The sequence below is a fragment of the Chelonoidis abingdonii genome, chromosome 3 (assembly GCF_003597395.2).
Source record: "Chelonoidis abingdonii isolate Lonesome George chromosome 3, CheloAbing_2.0, whole genome shotgun sequence".
NCBI lineage: Eukaryota > Metazoa > Chordata > Testudines > Testudinidae > Chelonoidis > Chelonoidis abingdonii.
In genome coordinates this window covers 155,804,019-155,818,563 of record NC_133771.1, presented here as the reverse complement: position 1 = coordinate 155,818,563, position 14,545 = coordinate 155,804,019, and the positions used below count along the sequence as shown (strand labels likewise).

General features: G+C 46.0%; 1 protein-coding gene across 1 annotated transcript in view; it reads left to right on the top strand.

Annotated features, from left to right (window-relative positions):
• MDGA1 (MAM domain containing glycosylphosphatidylinositol anchor 1) overlaps positions 1 to 14,545 on the top strand; it is a 196,362-nt gene that overhangs the window by 132,680 nt on the left and 49,137 nt on the right. Inside the window, exon 12 of the mRNA XM_075064581.1 lies at positions 3,705 to 3,856. Coding sequence (XP_074920682.1) covers positions 3,705 to 3,856 — 152 coding nt within the window. The remainder of the gene's footprint in view (positions 1 to 3,704; positions 3,857 to 14,545) is intronic.

Below are 14,545 nucleotides of genomic sequence, written 5' to 3'. Positions count from 1 at the left end.
TGTGTGGCATTAGGTTTCTTTCCGTAACTTACGCCACTTTCCTCACTAACCTGCAGCCAGCACTTATGCCATCACTGCGAAATGAAATCCATTGTGCTCTGTCAAACCGAGCTCTGACTCTAGCAAGCTTACTCATTCCTAGTGGACTTGGAAATGCTTCCAGCACATGAATTCCTTCCTGAAGCTGGTAAATCATGGATTAATGCCATTCAGTTTGTGGTGCTCAGTCCCATGAGACAGGATCCCCTTAGCAGCCAGCGTGTTCCTTCTGCTCCAGCCTTTCTCAAGAGCCAGGGCATAGCTTTTCAGTGCTAGCTTTTGGATTCCATGCTTTTCTGCCCATTCTTATGACCAAACATCTATAGGTCAAAGGAAAACCTCAGCACTCATACAGCCGCATGAAACCTTTGAATTCTTTCTTAGCACATATATCTGAGAGGAAGGATAGCCCAGCGATTAGGGCATGAGTCTGGGACTTGGGCCACTTGGGGTCTATGCTCTGCTCTGCCACAGACTTCTAGTGTGACCTTGGGCAAATCACTTAGCCCCTCTGTGCTTCAGTTCCCCATCTGTAAAATGAGGATAATAGTACTGTTCTACTTTACAGGGTGTTGTGATTCATTTAAAGATTGTGAGGTGCTCAGATATGGGGGCCATGTAAGTACCTAAAATGGATGGGTGTATCAGGGTGTTAGCTTCGTCAACAGATAAAAAATTAATTTGTTACAAAGTTTTACAGGCACAAGGTGACTTGTAGGCGGTCTCGCACCGATTCCACACACACCATGCTAGCAGCACTGCCATCACACTCCTATGGTCTGGTCAGTGTTAATCTACTTTCCAGATTCACCTACATATAAGGTCCAAAAATATGATTTGAATGGGTAACCGTCTGGTTCTCCTTTCACCCCAAAACAGTTGGAAAAAAGTCCAGCAACAGTTCAACTTTCCAGAAGTGAAGTTTTAAAAGTATCTGATATGCCATAGTCATTATTAAAGGGCTTCTTCCCCACCCCCTTGCTGCCACTTCCATCTCAGAGTCAATTAATAAGGAATTAATATTATGCAAGATGGTAATTACCATCATTTCAGAATCTATTATGAAACTTGACTTTTACAGTCAATACAAGTTGAATAAGCAGTAATTAATCTCTGAGGTGGTTCTGAACTTCTTGTTTGTGCAAAAATTTAAGTCGATAAAAATAATAAAAAAAGTCTTGGACATAAACATTCATATTCTCCCTCAGAGTTCACAGAAAACAAACCCTAATATATGAAGATATACCTATCTTATAGAACTGGAAGGGACCTTGAAGGTCATCAAGTCCAGCCCCCTGCCTTCACTAGTAGGACCAAGTACTGATTTTTGCCCCAGGTCCCTAAGTGGCCCCCTCAAGGATTGAACTTACAACCCTGGGTTGAGAAGGCTAATGCTCAAGCCACTGAGCTATCCCTCCCCCAAATCCAAATCCAAATCCAAATCCAAATCCTTCTAAGCCTGAGTACACCTCCATAGAATGAGAGGGCCGATTCTTCAAGTGGAAAGTGACAGGAGTGTGTTCTGCCAATGGGAGTGGTTGGGGGTGATGATATTTATGCTCTGCACTCCAGCAATCCTGCTATTTAGAGATGGCCCCAGTCTGGGAAATTCACATCTGCATCTGGACTCCCCCAAAGTCCAGGGAGAGTTCTGATTCAAGCTCATCTCTTGCCTTGCCCCTTTTTACTCTTGGGGACAGATTTTGAGCTCAGTCACAACAGTGTAAATCTGGAGCTACTCCATTAAGCCAGGTGCAGCGACTCTATTAACATGTTTATCAATGACCTGGAAGGAAATGTAAAATCATCATTGAAAAAGTTTGCAGATGACACACAAAATGAGGGACTGGTAAATAATGAAGAGGACAAGTCACTGATTCAGAGTGATCTGGATAGCATGGTAACTTGGGTGCAAGTGAACAATGTGTGTTTTAATGTGGCTAACTGTAAATGTCTACATCTAGGAACAAAGAATGTAGGGCATCCTTAGAGGATGGGGTAATCTATCCTGGGAAGCAATGACCCTAAATTGATTTGGGGGTTGTGGTGGATAATCAGCTGAATGCAAGCTCCTGGTGCAACGCTGTAGCCAAAAGAATAAATGCAATCCTGGGATACACACACAGGGGGATCTCGAATAGGAGAAGAGTGGTTATTTTAACTCTCTATTTGGCACAGATGCAACCACTGCTGAAATACTGTGTTCAGTTCTGGTGCCCACAATTCAAGAAGGAAATTGATAAATTGAAGTGGCTTCAGAGAAGAGCCATGAGAATGATTTAAAGGATTCAAAAACGTGCCTCATAGTGATAGACTCAAGGAGCTCAATCTATTTAGCTTAGCAAAGAGAAGGTTAGGGTTTATGAATACCTACCTGCAGAACAGATGTTTAACAATGGGCTCTTCAGTCTAACAGAGAAAACTGTAAAATGATCTAATGGCTGGAAGTTGAAGCTAGACAAACTCAGACTGGAAATAAGGGGTACATTTGTAACCATTGGAACAATTTACCAAGGGTTCTGGTGGATTTTCCATTATTGACATTTTTTTATAAATTGAGATTGGATATTTTTCTAACAGATCTGCTCTATGAATGATTTTGGGGAAGTTCTATGGCCTGTGCTTTATAGGAGGTCAGACTAGATAATCACAGTGGTCCTTTCTGGCCTTGGAATCTGTGTCTCCCAAATCAGATTCTGGCCCTGGTGCCTTGATTGGCGTCCAAGGATGGGCAGCTCTCACAAGTGCTGGCTGAACCTCAGAAGGTACAGGATTCCATTTAATTAAGCCTTTGAAATTTGGACACTTCCCTGAATCCTATTCAAACTCCTCAAGGCTGGAGAGCAACTGAAAGTAGCTTTCAGTGTGGTATTTTGGTGTTTGTCACCAGAAGCCCAGGAGCACAGAGGAAAGGGGATGTGTTTTCAAAGAGACTCAGGGGCACTCTTGAGGAAGATTTTGGGTTGGGTCTTATTTTACCCAACCCAGTTCCTGCCGCAAAGCCAGCTCACTTTGATCTCATCTGTGGAGGCAGAGGCAGAAAAAGGGCTGCTGCTGCCCCATGGAAAATCCTTCTGTTACCACCCATCTAGCTTCTTTCTAGAGCATATTTTCCTCAGTATCTCTCTTCTGGTGCAGCTCTTCATTTCTAGGAGGAGACATTGGCTCAGAAACCAGATCTTTTCCCCCTTAAAATATGAATATGGTCTATTGGCCAAAAGATCTTTTCCCAGGGATTGTTAGCAGGAGGCTCTCAGAAGCAGCCGATGAAACAGGAGTAACAAAAATACCACTTTAAAGTTGCCTCACTCTAAACTGAAAACAGAATGGAGATCAGAGTTAGTTCAACCACAGAACTAAACCATTGCCGCCTTCACTGGTGCACTGTCATGGTGTGCTGGGGGTCACTAGGTTGTTACCTTCCCCCAGTAGCTTAGCCAGTGGAAATGGGAGCATAGAAACATATGGTTTGAATGGCCTTTAAAACGTAAATGAGGTGTTTAACATGATGCCAGCCTATGCCCCTGTGCACAGAGGACTGCCTCAGCTGCAGTTGGGCTGATGAGGTAGGCAGTGAAGTCTCACCACCCTCACCCTCTCACTCTGTGACTTAAGTTCCCACCCTCCCACCCATCCCTTTTCTCTTCTTTCTTTTTCTTTCCCAGCCAAAGCTTACAACCCAGAGTTTTACTACGACACTCCCAACCCCACCCTCAGCCAGAAGCAATCCAAGAACTACTCTTATGTCTTGCAGTGGACACAGAAGGAACCTGACGCAGTGGATCCCATTCTCAAGTACCGGCTGGATGTCCGGCAGGTAAGATCCCTAATCGCTCTTCTCCAGAACCCTGCCCATACTTGGGAAGACCAGCTTTCAGTGAGAGCTGGGAGGAGCTTACCTCAGATACTACCCACAGATTGGGAGCTGCTCTTAGCAAAGTAGCCAGAAACTGAGGGTCTGGCCACTCTTTCCCCCGCAAGGAACTGAAGAGGAAAGCCAATTGTGCAGGTCAGTGTTTATGTTCAAGTCTGTTGTAGGGGAGAACTGAGGCGCTAAAAGGCCTCATTCCTTGGACTTTTCATGCTCCATCTTCTGAATGGGGTTTTAATATGAATGCCCTTCTCCTCTGCCCCCCTCCAGTCACTAGTAAAGGAGTGTAGGTTGTGTGGGTTGGAGACTCAGGCAAGTGGAATTTCAGCCTCTTCACTCATTAAAATAAAGGGAATAAAGTGGCAAGCTCTCTGGGCTGGAACTGCAGGGAAAAGTCATTGTTTGTGTTGCGGAAGGTCTTTCATACCGTCATAGTCACGAAGTCATTGGAATTATATAAACGCTGCAGGAGCAGAGGTTTCGGTTTCTAGTTCTGTACGGGCTGGAGAGGAATTGTGGAGGGCCAGAGAGGATCAGGGGAAAATAGGAGAGGGCACTGGCTAGAGGGAATCACAGTCTGACTTTTAAGAGTGTGGTAACCTAACCAAATATCACAAGATGCTTCCACCCAGGTTTTGCCCCCTCATTTGGGGCAAAATGCCCAGATTTCTCCAGGTTTTTAAGATTGGTGCTTCTTGGGGTCTGGTAGTTAATGTGTTTGTGTGATGTTTGGGAGCAAAAGATTATTTACTGTATATACAAATCAAAATAATTAAAAAAGAATCCAAGTGCCTCCCTCCTTTGGGTCACATAGTGTGTCTCATCTTTATGTCTGTGTTTGATTGTGAGCTCTCCAGGGGAGGGACTTCTTATATTTGTTTCTCGTACAGCGCAGAGCACATTGTCAGTGCTTAACAAATAATCACCACAATATAGGACACAGGGGAGCTTTTTATAATGAAGTCACTTTATCACTGAACAACTTCACTATAAAATGGGATTCACTGTAACCAGAATTGCCATTTCTGCCTTTGCAACTCTCTGAAATAATTTAGGATTTTCATTCTTTTTCATCCTCAACCACGTTCCTCTCCATCTATAAGGTGAGTACATGTAGTCTCAGATCTGATTCTCATTTATACGGAGGCCCCCTTACACCTTTGTAAATGGGCCTTGAAGAGGAGGGAAATGACATTTACGCTACTAGAGTGGTAGAAAGGCCTTTGTGGAAAGGAGAATTAGTCCTATTGTCTTTGTCTGCATTTCGCAATATATCACTATTGGCATTATCTGTTTCACTTCACTGGCATCATTACATTCTTATAATGAAGATTTTCCTGCATTTGCAATCTAAACATGTTTGAATAAATTTATTACTTGCTGAATGCTGCATCAATAGAGTATGATGTCAACTGGGGCCATAGTAAGGTATATTAATCTCATACCTGGCCATTCTCCTATGACATGCTAAAGCTCCCATGGGGGGAGGTGCATGGGGGAGGAGGTTTGGCACTGAATAAGTATGGGGGAAAACGCGAAAAGATAGTTCATTCCCCACTCAAGACAGTGCTTGGACACATGCAGACAGAGAGTAGAAGGCAATACGTTTCCACGAGCTGGTCTGGTTCTCCTCCTACAGTGTTGATCAGTGTTCTCGCTCAGTGGGTGTGTTCCTCCTCCACTTTCCATAGTGGGGTTCACCTTTGCATTCCTCCCCTTGCTTTCCACCCTCTTTCTGGGTGATCTCATCCACTCTTGTGCTCTCAATGCTCATTTTAATGCTGGTGACTCTCAGATCTCTCTCTGCACTCCTGACTTGTCTCTCTGAATCCAGTCCATGCATCTCAGCCTGTCTCTGGCATTTTCCCCAGATGTCTAGTCATCAGCTAACACTAAACGTGGCCAAAACAGAGCTTCCGGTCTGTCCTCCGAAGCCCTGCCCGTCTTCCAGTTCTTATGTCAGTGCAACCCCACGCTCCTCCCTGCCACTTGGGCCTGTAAGTAGGGAGTGCCATCTTCGACTCTTTACCTTTTATGCTATTTTCCCCAAGGCGGCATGGCAGGATACATGAACAACCTTTTGCCTTGTTGTTTAATCTCCTGGGTTCCTCGCCTAGTGGAGAACACAAGGTTGCTGGTGAATACAACTGTGAAAAGCAAAAAAGGTGCTGAAAAGCTTAGCTGGAAAAAGAAGGGCTTTCATGTGAAGAGCCCTTAAGGGAAGAAAATTTGTCTGGATAAATAATAAGAGTGTGTTTGTCGGTGAACTCTTCTCACTGGATACTTCCTAGCTTCAAGTTGCTAGCTATGGTGGAATGAAAGTTTTATTATGGGAAGTCTGAGAGTAAGGATTTCCCTCCTCCCCCATTGTGATGGAACATTCTGCTCAGAGGAAATATGCCTTCTGATCAGTCATGTGCAGTGTCAGTCCCAGGACAATGAGAAACAAGGTGGGTGAAGTAATATCTTTTATTGGACCCACTTCTGTTGGTGAAAGAGACACGCTTTTGAGCTTCACAGAGCTCTTCTTCAGGCCTAAGAAAAAGGTGGTCATCAGTCAGCCTTTCCCAGTGTTTAGAGAGATCCTAATTTGCCAGTCAGCTGGAATTCATCAATTCCTCAGCATCCTTGGAGCTGCTCAGGTTCACTGGCCTGTCAGAATTCATTCCTCAGCACCATGACACCCCCTGAACACGTCTGAGCAACAGAGGGGATTCTTGGGTGCTGACTGGTGAGGGGCAGCCAGGTGATGACTAACTCTTACTGAGCTGGAATTACAGGAGGTGCAGGAGGAGTAAGTGTAATGATCTTTGCTGGATCTCATTTCAGTCTCCTCAGTTTGGTTTAAGGGCTCTTGGTGTGTATATATAATGCAAAGATCCCTAAACAGCTGCATGCTCTGCAGGACCCCAGGGAACCCTTGAACTGAAATTGCCTACTGCAACTGTTGAAAACTGTGTTGGGCGGGAGTAGAAGCATTGCTTATTGTTCGCCTGGCAAAGTGGCACCTAACCTGTCTCTTCCTGTTCAGCAGCTCTGGACAGACAGTAGGGTTAGATGGGGCTGTGCCTTCCAGGGTGATGGATCTAAGAAAATCGAGTACTTCAGAGATGCTGGCATTTCCTGCACGGGGACTCCCAACAGGGGAGGCCTGTGCATTTTCAGATGGGATTTGATTATTCAGGGCACTGCTGCTGATGATTATGATGACAGACAAACCAGTTCCATTTGGATACAAATTAACATAAACTTAAAAAATAGCCTGATAGCTTGGAGCTACCCCCAGGGACAGCACTGGCAGTAGCACTTCAAGCCTCTTGAAAAGCCTTAGTTTTATCTCTCACCTGAAGGACCACACCTCCAGCAACAGGCCACCCAATTGCACTGTGCAGCAGCACTGGCTTCGTTAGTAGTTTGGAGGGAAGCTTGTTCTGCACCAAAGACTCTGCAAAGCCCTTCTTTTTTCATTTCTTGCTGACCAGGGTCAATCCTGCTTAGGAAGTCTAGTGAGTTTTTGCAGCCTCAGGTGGTTTGACTGTGGGCAGATTGTAAGGCCTACGGTTATTTTTCTTCCAAGCACAGATATTCCTATAGCATGGAAAGGCAGCAGGCACACTCTGAAAGCTTCCTGCGTCGCTTGGGGATTCAGAGCAGCCTACTCAAACCAAACCCTGGCTTAAAAAATAAAATATCCTTTCAGTTGCTTGTTTCTTTGTGTGTGGTTTATGCCCTCCCAGAGCTCTGCTCTAATATTAAAGGAAAATGAAAAGCCTTTTAATATTGTGTGCAGGTTGCATCCTGGAGGAAGGATCTGAACTGAGCTGGTGGTTACAGGGGACAGTGGCAGGATCACTGTTCGCTCAATGAGACGGAACCCATCTGTGACCTGAGGCTGAGGGAGAAAGAGGCAGGAGAAGGTACTGGTGCAGAAGAAACGTTTAATCTTCACGCTGCCACTCAGGGGGACCTGAGGCTAACGTTTCCTCCTTAAATTCTGATGTGTGGCCTCCAACCAAAACTGGGCCAGTTTAACACATTCCTGCCATTCCTCTGATTGGAACAGACTCGGATTTGCCTAGCGAAGTGTTCCTCAGACTCCCTCAGCAACCTGCACCAGCCAACCATCTGCGGTGCAGGCTTCTCACTTCCCCATTAATTGCAAAGAGCGCTCCCCTCCTGGACCCACTCGCTAAATTAGCTAACCAGGTGGCCATCTCCGATTAATTCCTGCCAGGGAGCCCAGCATGTCTTTAATGAGATTGGCCCTGTGCAATATCAGAGTGATTGGAGGGGGAGAGAGAGAGACTCTTTCTCTTTTTGTTGGCGCTTTCATCCTCTCTCTGTTTGATAAACATCCTCTGCTGTCTACAAAACTGAGCTGGGCTTAGGATCCCGGCTGCTGCTCACCCCATCAGCCAGCCAGAGGGTGTTAATGAGAGCTAAGGCAGTGGGGAGCCAGGCTCACCACATTGGAGGTGACATACGACAGAGCTGCTAGGCCATACTCAGGACAGGGGCGTTAGCAGGGATTTAATGATGGAGATTAGAGTGGAAGGTTAACTCTGCTGATGGCCATTGCAGCTCAGCAGAAGGTGTTTTATGGTGAGGTCCATTTGCCATAAAATTGTGTCTTTCTTTCTTGCCTCTAACATATTTTTACCCTCCTCCAACCCCACTCGATCAGTATCTCTAGATGTTGCTCTGTCTTGTTAGTGCAGAAAGCCAAAAGCCCCACAGGAGAGAGGGTTTGGGGGCTGGAGGGGATCCCTTACCTGTGCTCTCTAGTTCCTCCTGCTGGCTGACTGAAGCAGTGGCATTGGAGCTCCAAAGCGAGGTGTCACCAGCCCTCCCTGCTGTTTGCTTTCATTTTCAAAGCCAGTGTTCTCAGCTCAGCACACAAGCCAGCCTGTAGTAACACACCAGTGTATATATTTCCCCATTCAGGAGCAACCTCTGAGCGGCAAGCTCGTGTACGCAACCCTGTGCTCATGACAACCGAACCCTAACAAACAGAAATGTCCTGGCACTAACCAGCTAATGTGTGTGTCCCAGCAGGTACAGACAACCCTACAATAACAGCCCAGCCCAGCACTCACACGCAATAATAATCCAGAGCTCGGGTCAGAGCTCATGCTTTGGGAAGGGTTCTGAACCAGTGAAGAAGGAAAACATGCTGGTGGGTGCCTCTCCTAGCATTCGGCCCCCTATGCTGGGAGATGAACCAAGCCCCTTCTCCAGACATGGTTGCTGCTTCAGGCGAAACTGCTCTGGAAATGGTACAGAGATGTCTCGCGGGGGAGGGAGGAGGAAGGGTTACCTTGGGGCTACAGAAACTGAAACTCCTCCTAAGACAGACTCGGGTGTCTGAACTCGCCTTACAAAAACAGGCTAACGTTTTGCCAGCTCATGGGGATTACGTGCTGTCTAGGCAACACCATGATCATCACCAAGGAAACAACACCACATGGGGCTGTGATGATAGGCCTATGTCCATAACATAATTATCCTGAGGTTCATTGCCTGTGCACATATTGGGCCAGAGTCTGCTCTCCCACACACTGGTGTCTGACAGGATTTTCACCTCAGGAGACCCTGCAGGAGCTATCCTGGAAGGGAGCAGAGTCAGAGGAACTGAGCTGAAGTTCTTAAATTTCAGTAGGATTTAGTGAAAACCGATCACTCCTTTTGTCTAACAGTATCCTAGAATGTTCGAACAAGAGATCAGAGGACTTACCAACGACTGGTAAATTTACAGTGACACAAGTAAAAGGAAATACTGTTCTACACATAGGAATGAATTAAGCTGACTTAGAGTTGCACATGGAATGGGTATGGCCCACGGTGGGTTGTCTGCCTGTAGAATTACTTCTGGAAATGGTTGAGTCCCACACCAAGAGGCTGCATAGCTTTGGATATGTCTACACTGCAGTCAGAGCAATGATCACAGCACATGTAAACACACCCCAGCTATCTTTGATCTGGCTAGCTCCAATAATAATTAGCAGTGAAGCTGTGGCAGCACAAGCTAGCCACTTGAGTACACTCCCAGGTAGGCTTATACAGCCCGTGCTGCTGCTTTGGCTTCACTGCTGCTGTTTGAGCTAGCTAGATCAAAGCTAGCTTGGGTATGTCTAAACCAGGGGTCAGCAACCTTTCAGAAGTGGTGTGCTGAGTCTTCATTTATTCACTCTAATTTAAGGTTTCGCATGCCAATAATACATTTTAACATTTTTAGAAGGTGTCTTTCTGTAAGTCTATAAAATATAACTAAACTATTCTTGTGTGTCAAGTAAATAAGGTTTTTAAAATGTTTAAGAAGCTTCATTTAAAATTAAATTAAAATGCAGAGCCCCCCAGACCGGTGGCCAGGACTCAGGCAGCGTGAGTGCCACTGAAAATCAGCTCGCGTGCCGCCTTTGGCACCCGTGCCATAGGTTGCCTACCCCTGCAGTAGACGTACTGCAATTACACCTGTCGCTGCCATGCAGACGTACCCTTTGTGACCAGTAATTGTAGTTATGTACTAAAATAAGGTAATTGCAGCTCAGGGCATAAATTCATTGCTTTGTGGGATGAGGTCATTTCTAGAGCTGATAAAAAAAAATTTCAATGAAATAATTTTCCATTAAAACTTTTAAATTTAAGTTTTGGCTGAATTTTCTTCTAGGTACCTCAGATCCAGGGTAGATTTACCAGTCAAAACCAGAGAGAGAGACCCAGACTAGCCCCAGAATAGCCAATGCTCTCCTGGGATGTGGAAGACCCAGATACAAACTCCTGCTCTGAATTGGACCGAGCAAGTACATTAGCCTGGGTCCCCTCACACAACCCAGTGGAGTGCCCTAACCAGCAGATTATAGAGTTAGACTTCTCTCGTGTACAATGAATATTCATTCATACAAAGTGGAGCAGCTCCAACAAGTGAGATTGAGAGAGTCAGTTTCATCAGCTTGCCAGTACCTCCCTTGCCCATACTACAGATTCCTGGCCACAAAGTGCCAAGTGCAGGCACCAGATTGAGTTTCATAAAAATGTCTCATATTTGGGATGATCCTCCCAGGCTGGGATGCCTTATGACTCTGGAAAGGTGTTTTTTTTTTTATCAACCTCCTTTTTGCCTTCCCTAGCCACCAGGCTGGTATCTGATGGTGTCCTATTATAGCAGCACTTCATGAGCAAAGTAAAAATTGAATTGGCTACAAAAATGTCCTCCCCTGGAGTGAGTAACATGTCACATGAGTACACCTGGAGAAGGTTCTTGGATCTAATTTACTTTCCACCATTGATGCAATTTGTTTACTTTTTACTCAGCCAGTGACACTAGACTATTGGCATAAGTAAGGGTGTGCAGGACAGAGCCCTTAATGAGGCAGAGGCCATTGGAGGAGTGTAAACAGCAGGTGGGGGTGGTTTGAAGTTCTTGGTTCATGGGGCGTGAGGCAGAAAAAGCAGGAAGCAGGTGACTGTGTCTTTAAGGTCAGTGAGAGGAAGAGCGGCTTGGGATGTTCAGTAAAATTGAGTGACAGCTTTGCTAGGTGAAAGGGGAACTGTGGGCAGAGATCAATAGTGCATGATGGACAAGACTCCTCCTGAAGCATAATAAGATCTGTGTGTCAGGCCCTGGGAAAAGCAGCAGCATCCCCATTAATATTTGGGAACAGAGGAGGCAGGATCATGCTCCATCTGCTCCCGCCACTCCTCAGTATTGGGCACGCAGCTGCAGTCACTTCTGCTGACAAGTATTTAGTCTCTGCTTTCCACTCTGGATGTTCATCAGTGGGATGTGTTTGTGAGGACAGCCGCTAGCATGCGAGCTTCTCTGCTAGGTCTGAAGGGTTGGAAAGACTCCAAACTAGTTCGATATTTTGCGGTTGGGAGAGGAGGGAGCTCCCTTTTAGTTTCAAAAATATATATGCTATGCAGACCAATATCTGTGCCAACTAAATCCACAAAGGATTGCTTCCATTTGGGACCAATACAGTGGGGCCAGGGGAGGTGACTCCTCCCATCTGGGTCTGGCTCACTGCAGCCACGCTATGCGGACAGGAGAGTGTTTGCTAGATCATGCAGTATGGTTCCAACTGGCTCTGCCAGGGAGAGGCTCAGAGTGATTCCTGCAGAATCCTGTATGCCAGCAGTGTCTCCAAGCTGATAGCAGTTCAGCTTGGTTCCTATTGGATGAGCCAGGGGAAGGTAAATCCCACATTAGACCAGCCTGACATCTGTCAGCTCTGCTAGTGAGACTCTGTTTTAGCGCACCCAGGAGGAGTTCAGCAAATGATTCACAACAAATAATTTGATTAATTTTGACTTGTGTTATTCACAAATTGCTCATGAACAATCATTAAACGGTCAGATTTATGTGTTATTGACTGTGATTCAGGAAGGTATGCAGCCAGTAATCCTTGGTCTGCAGCTCATTTGCAAGTGCTTAGTTGGGAACACTGGCAATTTCAACTGTGCAGGTTAGATATATCCGTTCCATGGTGTTTCTGTTCTCTGACTAGCTGATTTCCATAATTAATCTACATAGACTAGAGAGTAACTTGTGAGTGTTACAATCCAACTAACAATTCAGAATTTACTTTTCAGTGAAAATTTGATCTTAAAATTCACCTTTCATGAGTATTTGTGCTGGTAAAACTGAAGTGCTTGGTGGTCCGAGAGAGAACGCAGAAAGTGGGTTAACTTTCTAATACAAACAAATAATTAGGGACAATTTTTTCCATCGTTAGCTCCACTAGGACAGTAGAACTAATATTTCAACTTTTATAAAAGGGCCATATGATCTCCAGTGACTGCTAACTGCAGAGCCTTGTCTACCTGTCTAACTCCAGCAGCATAGCATCTCCAAGTGCCCGAAGCTGGAAGTGGATGATGGGATGGATCACTCGATTGCCTGTTCTGTTCATCCCCTCTGAAACACCTGGCACTGGCGACTGTTGGAAGATGGGATACTGGGCTAGATGGATCTTTGGTCTGCCCCCCTATGGCCGTTCTTATGTTCTTTCCCTGCTGAGGCTTTGGTTAAGTGCTAATTCAGGAAAGGAGGGGAGAGAAAAGCACCTGCGCTGTATCCGTATGCCAGCCTTACAGATGTGAGATGTTGAGTTCACTCCACCTTGCCTGTTCCTGTCCAGCTGGCTGTTCACATAGTCAGCCACTATTGTACAGAGCTGAGCACAGGAAGAGAAATGCAAGCCAGGCATCAAAGAGAAAAGCAAAAGAGCCTTTTGTGCCTGTCTCTTATCCCCCATCCCTTTGGTGCCCTTAAGGAGTATGTGCTAGTTACTGAGTCTTTCTGAGAGTCCCTATTGGAAGGCTGGGATGCTGCTTGGGACGTCCTTTCTTTACTTCATTTACCATTTTCAATAGCTTACCTCCACCGCTCCGCCACTCTCCTTGGCCTTTTTCGTGTATATTTACCCTCTCTTCCCCTCGCTTTCTTTCCTTTTCTTTTTGTTCTCTTTTGCTCCCCCGGTTCATTCATGAAAGCTGCCTGTATGTGGATGTGGAGGAGAGAGAGGAGCCAGAGCCAAAGCAGGGGGAGTGCATGTTGGGGTTTGCAATCTCTCCCGTAGCAAGTATCAATTAGCCAGGTGCTTACTGCCCTCAGTGCATGGAGGTGTTTCTCTTGGTCAGGGCTCCCTTTGTAATAGAGAGAGGTGAGTGCCATATTCTGTGGCTGTGATTTGTTGGAATAGCACATTATCTTGTCAAAAAGAGGGGAAAAGCCTCCCCTCTAGAGCTAGTCTATGAAATGGTTGCAGGCTGGGCAGCTTGATTTCCACAGCTCAGAAGCAGTGTTATAGTCACTGCTAGAAATTGCTTTCTATAACTGTTTGCAGTTATATACAATGACCTTTTCCCATCAAATAAAACACTAAAAAGCTTCTATAGCCCAGGAGTTGCCAAAGTGCAGCTCACAGAGCTCAATAATGCGACCTCAGGCCAGCCACCTTTCATATCCAGGTTAGGCCCATGGGGACAACAATCCCAGCATGCAAAGCTCTATCTTGAGCCAAATGGGCAGGTGGCTTGGCTCGAGAAGAATTCTGTGCTGGACTTTGTATTCTCCCTTTGTACTAAAGGTGAGGGCAATTGCGATGAAATTAGGGATGGCCCTTGGGTGCCCAGCCGTTTGCCAGGGTGCCCTGCTGTAGGATTGACTTGGGTAAATGGTTTCATTAGGCCGGGGGTGGCATGCCAGAGAGGGTGCCAGTAGGTTCCATTAAGGGATGCTTGGCTCAAATAATAAACAGTTTTGCACTTTGTTTTGTTTTAAAATAAATGTCTCCTTGCCAGCTCTCCCACAATGGGTTCTGTCGTCGGCAGGGAGGCCAAGCAGGCAGGCTGTGGCGATGGCATTCCCTTCTGACTCCTAGATGTCATGTCTCCTCGGCAGGAGTGGGGTCCGTTGGTGCAGCATTGTTCCTGGCCCAGGCTCTGCCTGTGCTAGGGATAAAGCGAGAACTTCAGGCTGTGTGGTGTGAATTCAGGTGCTTTCCAGCATAGGCAGATGAAGTCAGGATCTTGTGATCTTGGCCTTGTGGTCTGAGAGCCCTAGCCCAAACAGCAGGGCGCTGTGCACCTGAGGGACTGAGAGGGAAAGATAATGGAGCGTAGGGAGAAAGG